The 8,419-nt window shown below is 40.7% G+C and overlaps 1 protein-coding gene and 1 long non-coding RNA gene across 5 annotated transcripts in view; both read right to left on the bottom strand.

Annotated features, from left to right (window-relative positions):
- Nucleotides 1-671, bottom strand: part of LOC116705757 (uncharacterized) — an 8,840-nt gene extending 8,169 nt beyond the window's left edge. Inside the window, exon 1 of the long non-coding RNA XR_004336021.1 lies at nucleotides 548-671. This is a non-coding gene — a long non-coding RNA (uncharacterized LOC116705757). The remainder of the gene's footprint in view (nucleotides 1-547) is intronic.
- A 5,996-nt stretch (nucleotides 672-6,667) lies between these two features.
- rasgrp3 (RAS guanyl releasing protein 3 (calcium and DAG-regulated)) overlaps nucleotides 6,668-8,419 on the bottom strand; it is a 56,242-nt gene continuing 54,490 nt past the window's right edge. For 3 of the 4 annotated variants that reach the window (XR_004336008.1, XR_004336010.1, XR_004336009.1), the window contains exons 17-18: nucleotides 7,419-8,334; nucleotides 6,668-7,225 (exon numbers count right to left, since the gene is read on the bottom strand). Coding sequence is in view for 1 of the 4 variants with exons in the window: in XM_032542137.1 (XP_032398028.1) it covers nucleotides 8,326-8,334 (9 nt within the window). In the remaining 3 variants the exon portion in view is untranslated. Of the gene's footprint in view, nucleotides 8,335-8,419 lie in introns of all 4 variants that reach the window. The other variant, XM_032542137.1, reaches the window with a different exon arrangement.

The raw sequence follows: 8,419 nt of genomic DNA on the forward strand, positions 1-8,419 counted from the left end.
ATTTTGGTCCGGCCCACTTGGCATAAAATTAGGCTGTATGCGGCCCCTGAACTAAAATGAGTTTGACACCCCTGCTGTAAAGTGTCTTGCGATAACTCTTGTTATTTGATACTATAAATAAATTTGAATTGAATAAAAGTCTGCAAGCAGGGGCTTTACAGATGTATTTCTTGCATTTGCAGTGCACTTCATTTTATTTAGCCAGCCCTGTCTGCAGCCTCAGGTGGATTGAGACATGACTCAGTCACTCAGAAACTGACTTCACTGCAAGAAAATAATACTCTCCTGCAGGTAATTTCTTTTTTTCTTTTTTTAATTCCGGGTTAGGTGTGGAGCAGGAGAAATGCTGCTCTTACACAAGAATTTCTTGCTTTTTTAAAGGATAAGCACACACATTCTGTTTATCTTACATGGTGTGTAGATTTATTTCAATGTTTTATAGCGGATATAAATTAGTAGTATTACTAATCTGTTACTAATGGTTATGTAAATGTAAAAAGAGACCCACAGGCCCCTTTGTACCCTGATAGTTAAACATAAAATCAACCAATCAACATTTATTCATATAGCGCTTCACAGTAACCAACAGGTATCCACAGTGCTTCACATCAGAAACCAAGAATAAAACACATATACAAAAAAAAAAATGAAACATAGAAAACAGTAAAATCAGAAAAGGTTACATAGAAATTCAATTCAATTCAATTCAATTTTATTTATAGTATCATGAGACAGAATTATCTCAAGACACTTTACAGATAGACCACACTCCCGGAATTTACAAGGACCCAACAGTTCTAGTTTCCTCCAGAGCAAGCAACGTGCGACAGTGGCGAGAAAAACTGCTCCTTTTAGGCAGAAACCTCGGTCAGACCCAGGCTCTTGGTAGGCGGTGTCTGACGGGCCGGTTGGGGTTGAATGAGAGTGGCATAACAAAAATAGAAAAATTATAGTTTTTGTAGCAGTTCTTTGTGGTAGTTCATGGCATAGCAGGACGCTGTGCAGCATTACAAGGCACAGCAGGACGTAGCAGGACGTAGCCAGGACTAGCAGGGCACCACAGTGTTCAGCGTTGAACATGGCATCACAGAACGTGTAGCGGAACCATGGCAATAGCTGCTACCCTCTGATTTCGGGCCTCTCTGATCCAAGGGAACATGCTGGGGAAAAGAACATAAGACTCCGGGGAATGACTCCCCAGAAATAGGTTAGTACAGCATTTCTGGACATGGATGCACATAAATTAAAAGATGGAAAGATAGAGGAGAATGAGCTCAGTGTACAAAAATAATCCCCAGCTGTTCTAAAACTATACACACAAACCAAGAGAGACGAGGTAGAGAGCTCCACCCCGGCCGGGCCAGAACTCCTCCCCAACCCATCGGGCTGTATGCCAAGTCTCCCTTTGTTTCTATATTTCTTGATTATATGTTAGATAAATCTGAAAACATTGTGCTAGCTACTACTCCCTACAATATTCGATTCTATGCCCTACTAGTGTATCAAAATAAGTCCCAGCTGTCTAAAACTTTACAACAAACCAGAGAGACGAGTAAAGAGACGCCACACCGGCCGGTCCAGAACTCTCCTAACCGGTTCGGGCTGTATGCCAAGTCTCCCTTTAGTTATATTATATGATAGATAATCTGAAAAACATGTGACTAACTACTACTCCCTAACATATTCGATTCTATGCCCTAACTATAAGCTTTATCAAAAAGAAAGTCTTAAGCCTACTCTTAAATGTGGAGACGGTGTCTGCCTCCCGGACCCAAACTGGAACCTGGTTCCACAGGAGAGGAGCTTGATACTGAACGCTCTGGCTCCTGTTCTATTTTTTAGAACTCTAGAACCACCATAACCCTGCATTCTGGAGCGTAGTTCTCTCCCAGGGTTGTAAGGTACTATAAGCTCTTTAAGATAAGATGAGCCCTGACCATGAAGAGCTTTGTGTGAGAAGAAGGATTTTAAATTCTATTCTAAATTTTACAGGAAGCCAATGCAGAGAAGCTAAAACAGGAGAAACGTGTCTCTTTTCCTGGTTCCTGTCAGAACACGTGCCGCAGCTTCTGATCAGCTGTAGAGTCTTTATGGATTTTTTCGAGCAGCCTGATAACGAGAATTGCAGTACACCACCTAGAGTAACAAATGCATGACTAGTTTTTTCTTGCATCATTTTTAGACAGGATTTCCTGATTTTTTCAATATTACGTAGGTGAAAAAAGGCGATCCTTGAAATTTGCTTTAAATGGAATTAAAGGACATGTCCTGATCAAAGATTACTCCAAGATTCTTCACTGTGTGCTGGAGGCCAGGGTGATGCCATCCAGAGTAACTATATCTTTGGATAGTGCGTCACGAAGGTGCTTGGGTCCGAGAGCAATAACTTCAGTTTTATTCGGAGTTTAACATTAGAAATTACAGGTCATCCAGGTTTTAATATCTTGAAGGCACGTTTGAAGTTTAGCTAACTGATAGTTTCATCCGGCTTGATTGAAAGATTAATTGTATCACTTGCTAACAATGAAAGTTTATGGATGTTTCCTAATAATACTGCCTAAAGGAAGCATATATAAAGTGAACAGGATTGGACCGAGCACAGATCCTTGTGGGACTCCATGACTAACGTTGGCGTGCACAGAGGATTCATCGTTAACATTACAACACTGAGATCGATCTGATAATAAGACTTAAACCAGCTTAGAGCAGTCCCTTTAATGCCAATTAAATGTTCCAATCTCTGTAATAAGATATAATGGTCATTGGTATCAAGCAGCCTAAATCTAATAACACAAGTACAGAGATAAGTCCTTTGTCTGAAGCATATTGAGGTCATTAGATTTTCACAAGTGCTGTCTCTGTGCTATGATGAACTCTAAATCCTGACTGAAAATCCTCAAATAATGTTTGCTATGCAGAAAGTCACACGCTGTTGGCGACTGCTTTCTCAAGATCTTAGAGAGAATGGAAGGTTGGATATAGGTCTATAGTTGGCTAAACATCTGGATCAAGGTTTGGCTTTTCAGAAGAGGTTTAATTACAGCTACTTTAAAGTGCTGTGGTACATAGCCTGTTTAATAAGACAAATTGATTATATTTAGTAGTGAAGTTTTGACTAATGGTAAACTTCTTTAAGTAGCCTAGTCGGGATGGATCTAAGAGGCAGGTTGATGGCTTAGATGAAGAAATAATTGAATTAAATTGATAAAGATCAAGTGAAGCAAAGCAGTCTAAACATGTATCTGGTTTTACAGCTGTTTCTAAGGTTCCTGAGTTTAGAGATAAGTCAGTGCCAGTTAAAGGCAGGTCTTGGTGAATTTTGCTTCTAATAGTTATAATTTTATCATTGAAGAACCTCATAAAGTCGTTACTACTAAGAGCTATGGGAATACTTGGCTCAGTAGAGCTGTGACCTTCTGTTAGCCTGGCTACAGTACTGAAAAGAAACCTGGGGTTGTTCCTATTTTCCTCTATCAATGACGAGTAGTACGCTGCTCTGGCATTACGGAGGGCCTTCCTATACGTTTTAAGACTATCTTGCCAGGTTAAACGAGAATTTTCCAGTTTGGTGGAGCGCCAGATCTTCTCAAAGTTTCCGCGATATTTGCTTTAATTTGCGAGTTTCAGTGTTATACCATGGATCAACCTTCTTTGTTTTATTATCTTCTTTTTTAGAGGGCAACAGAGTCTAGAGTCATCGTAGCGAGCCTGCTGCACTATCACAAAATGATCGATTTGGGAGGGACTAATAGCATAGGAGTCCTCCGTTACTTTGGGACTTGGTAATGAATTAAATGCTAACGGAATCGTATCCTTAAATTTAGCTACAGCACTATCAGATAGACATCTTGTATAGGATGTTTTGCCTAACGGCGTGTAGTTCAGCAGTATAAACTCAAAGTTATCAAACATGTGGTCAGATAGGAAGGATTCTGTGGAACACTTTAAATGTTCAATTTCAACACCATATACCAGAACAAGATCGAGTGTGGGTTAAACGGTGAGTCGGTTTATGTACACTTTGAGAGAACCCATTGGAATCTAAGAGAGATGAACGCAGTGCTAAGGCTATCATTCTCATCGTCCACATGAATTTAAATCCCCTACATATACCTTTGTCCTTTTTTAGCACTAAGTTCGATAGAAACTCTGCAATTCGGATAAAAATTCAGAGTATGGACCAGGTGCTCGGTACACTATAACAAATAAACTGGTTGCATTGATTTCCAACTTGGTTTTGAAAGACTAAGAACGACTTTCAAATGAGTTATATTTTTATTTAGTTTTAGAGCTAATTAGTAGACTGGAATCAAAGATAGCTGCAACTCCACCTCCTCGGCCTGCGCCTCGAGGAATGTGAGTATTAATTGACTGGGGGGGGGACTCATTAGACTAACATATTCTCCATTACTCAGCCAGGTTTTCATAGACAAAATAATCAATATTAGAATCTGATATTAATTCATTTACTAGTACCCCTTTAGAAGAGAGAGATCTGATGTTTAAGGTCCACATTAATTCTCCTATTCTTTTGAACTATTGCACTTGTGGTTTTATTGTTATGAGGTTTTCATGCACAGCTCCTCTTCTGTTTACCTTTGATTAAAAATAATTTTAATGGTCGGTGGCGAGCAGACACCGTCACTATGGGATTTTTACTAGGTAACACTGGAATAAAGGAGCAGAGAAGTGTGTTACTGGGACTCTGCCTCCTGGTCCCAACTATGGATTGTCAAGGATTGGTCCACCAAACATTGTCAATGTTTCTAGAAATGAGAGCTGCTCCAGTCCAAGTGGGATGAATGCCGTCCTCCCGAATCAGATCATGTCTTCCCCAGAAAGACTGCCAGTGATCCACAAAGCCCACACTCTATCTGGACACCACCTCGATAGCCAGCGCGAAATGACGACATGCGGCTATACGTGTCTCGCGTGTTAGATTTGGCAGGGGTCCAGAGAAAACTACGGTGTCCGACATGACTTCGCGTAGTACACACCGATTCAACATTAATCTTAGTAACCTCCGATTGCCGTAACCGGGAGTCATTAACGCCAATTGAATAACAATCTTGCTGTATTTACGTTTACCTTAGCCAGAGTTTCAGATAAGACTCAACGTCGCCGCTCTGCCCCCGGATGCACTTAACTACGCGGCTGGCTTCCTAACTTCACGTTTCTCAAATGGAGCTGCCGATAACCAGAGTTGGTTTCTCACGGGGGGTTGCTGAGTGGGGAAAATCTGTTAGAAACGCTAACAGGCTGGTGGCGGTCCGACCGCCTTGGAAAGCTTACGACTGTCTCTCTTCCTCGCCTCTCGCACAGTAACCCAGCCACTATGTCCTGGCTGCTCCGGAGTTCGCGAGGAACGCTACCAAGCTAACTCAGCTCAGCCGGCCCGTGCTGACTACCGGGGGGAGGTTAGCTACAGTAACTGACGATCTGATCTGTCATGGTGCGTATCCGGACTTCTACTTACTAAGCCTCGCCTCCACGTCCAAAAATAAACTACACTGTTACCACGCCATCACCGCTAAAGGATGCAGAGGAGTAACTAAACATCTCACACACCGAGCAGGAAAAGTCGGAGAGGGGCCCGACATAACTAACGGCTAACTAAGTCGTTAGCAGCTAAGCTAAAGTAAGGTAGCGTTAGCTACCAAGCGTTAAAACAGCTGTTATTTAACAAAGTCGCTAAAAAATGAGAAGATATGTGAGTGCTTAGGCAGAACTGCTATAAGAATAGTGTTTAGCGGACAGTAGCCGCTGTAATAGCAATCTAACAAACTGAACTGGTATGTCGTGAGCAGCAGAGCAACCAACACGCAACCAACACACAGGCACAGGAAACGGAAATGAGTCAGGTACGCTTACCGTAATGCCGGAAATCCAACCAATCCAATAAGAAAGGGAAATTGTCACACCACTAGTACATATTAAAAGACATTCTTAACATATAGGTTTTGAGTTTAGACCTTAAAAGAGCTACATCTGTAATCTTCCGAATAAAATGGGGTAACTTGTTCTGGAGTCTCGGGGCAGCAACCCCAAATAAATGTTTAACAAAAACAAATCAAACAACAAACCATAAAAATATTCAATTGACATTTATGTATATATTGGATTTTTATATCAAAAATAAATAAATTTACATTCAAAAAATAAAAACAACAATCCTTAAAGGAAAACTATTTAGCTTTTATCTTTAATAATTTAATTTTTAATGCCACATTAAAATCAAATCAGAGAAAACAGAGTGAAGAGGCCATGTAAGTGTTGTCCAGCAGAAATAAGTAGACCTTCCAAAACCAAATACAAATTTAATTTTCATTAGGAGGTGCAGGATTGCTTTTTGTTTTTTGAAATTGAAATGCATCTACCATGCTAAAATGAAAATTCAATCAACTGTCCAATCATAGTTTGGGGGTGGGAGCATGGGCAGAGTTTATCTTCCCTTGCAGGTCACATTCAAATAGTCTCCTGTTGAAGGTATATTCATTCACGTTAGTGATTGTGATTGTCTGCATGTAATTATGATTTATTAAATACATAGATCTACATTAAATGAAATACATATAACAATATGTATCGTATTCCTTTTCATTTCTTACATTTTTTTATTGGAACATTTGTTTGTTATTGCTGAATTTGTTATTATGTTCAGACATTTACATCTGCTCATGAATGAATTAAGGCTATGGGAGAGTTTACCACACTGTAGTTGTCAGGAATAGTTGCATGAATTACATTTTGTGACATTCATATAGTTCATGCTTTTATCCAAAGGGACTTACAATAAGTGCATTTACCCTGGAAGATGCCACCCAGAAATTGCAAGAATCATGCAAATACATCAAATTCATCAAAGTTAAGTAACAGTGACTTTAATTGGACTCGAGCAGGCATTGGTAGACAGTGCAGTGTGTGGAGGAGCAGTGTAGTGGGGGAGAACAATGTGCCGCCCTCTGGGTAAGGAAAACAACTATTCTTCTGATGTTGTGGTCATATGCAGCTGCGGGTTATCACATCAATATTGAAAGCATATGACAGCTGGTCATCCAGTGTCACACCCAGGTTCCTTGCAGTCCGAGTCGCAGATAACACAGAGTTCTCCATGCTAATGGAAAGGTTGTGGATAGGAGATGTCTTCCTTGGAAGAAAAAGCAGCTCAGTCTTGTCCAGAAGGAGCTTCAGGTGGTGTCAACATCCACTGAGAGATGTCAGCCATCTGGGTTTTCAGACCATGGAAAGGACAGAATTAGTTTGTCACCTGCATAGCTGTGGTATGAAAAGCCATGTGAGTGAATAAGAGAGCCCAGTAACTTGCTGTACAGAGAAAAGACGATGCCACCTATAACAGAACCCAGAGGTTCCCTGGTAGTGAGGCTAGAAGGTTCAAACACAGATCTTCTAAAAATTACCCTGTAAGTTTGGCCTTTGAGGTAGGATTGGAACAGGGAGAGTGCTGGGTCAGACACTCCCAGTTTGTGGAGGATGTAGAGGAGGGTCTGATGGTTTACTGTGCCAAAAGCTGATGAAAGGTTCAGCAGGAGGACAACAGAGGAGAGAGAGGTATTACATTAAAAACATTGGCAATGACCACTCAGAAATATCATTTAATAGATTCCAGGGTTTTTCAGAACCATCAATCTTCAAAGTTGTATATGTCAGATGGGTTGGATGCCCTTAAAATACACATACCTTTAGACTTTCCATTTTTAACTCACCATACACATATCTACATACTGCCCCATATCCACCATGCTTTTTCTGATCATTCCAACTTGGGAAATGACCATCAAGAACTTGCTTGTTGCTTTCATCAGATCAGCCTTTTACTGTATCATACTGCACCCTATCAAATTAAAAAGCTGTCTGAGATAAAGTAACTTTGTGTCTTTGATGCACTAAACTGAATCCATTCGTGCCCTGGAAGTTTAAAACATGTTTCTTCACTTTTTCAAGAGGTGATGTTATGTACATCCCGAATCAAACTCAGACGTAAATTACACTGATCCCAAGCGGATTATGCTGCCAAGGTGGATGTCTCTTCACATAATTAACCGTGGGTGTCCAGTATCCACTGAGCTCATCTGTTTCCTTTTTGTTTTCTCTGCCAGAGACCATGCATTTTGTCCTTTAATGCAGCTTCACAGTGTCCACATGTAGCTCTGCTTGTGCTGGCGACTAGAGAGGACATGATAACTCCAGGTCACTGAAGTGGGATCTCAGGCAACCCAGAATATCTGCCAAACAGAAGAGCTTCCTGGTCCCAGCCCCTAGGGGCTTTCTGGACCCCAGGGTATGGCACTCACCAAAATTATCAAGTCAGCTGTCCTGGAGAGGAAGAGCAGAAATATTTAGTAATTTGTATCTAGAATATGGAACTGTTACTTAACCACTTTACTGTAATCATGGTTTT

Source organism: Etheostoma spectabile, chromosome 17, assembly GCF_008692095.1.
Source record: "Etheostoma spectabile isolate EspeVRDwgs_2016 chromosome 17, UIUC_Espe_1.0, whole genome shotgun sequence".
NCBI classification, from domain to species: domain Eukaryota; kingdom Metazoa; phylum Chordata; class Actinopteri; order Perciformes; family Percidae; genus Etheostoma; species Etheostoma spectabile.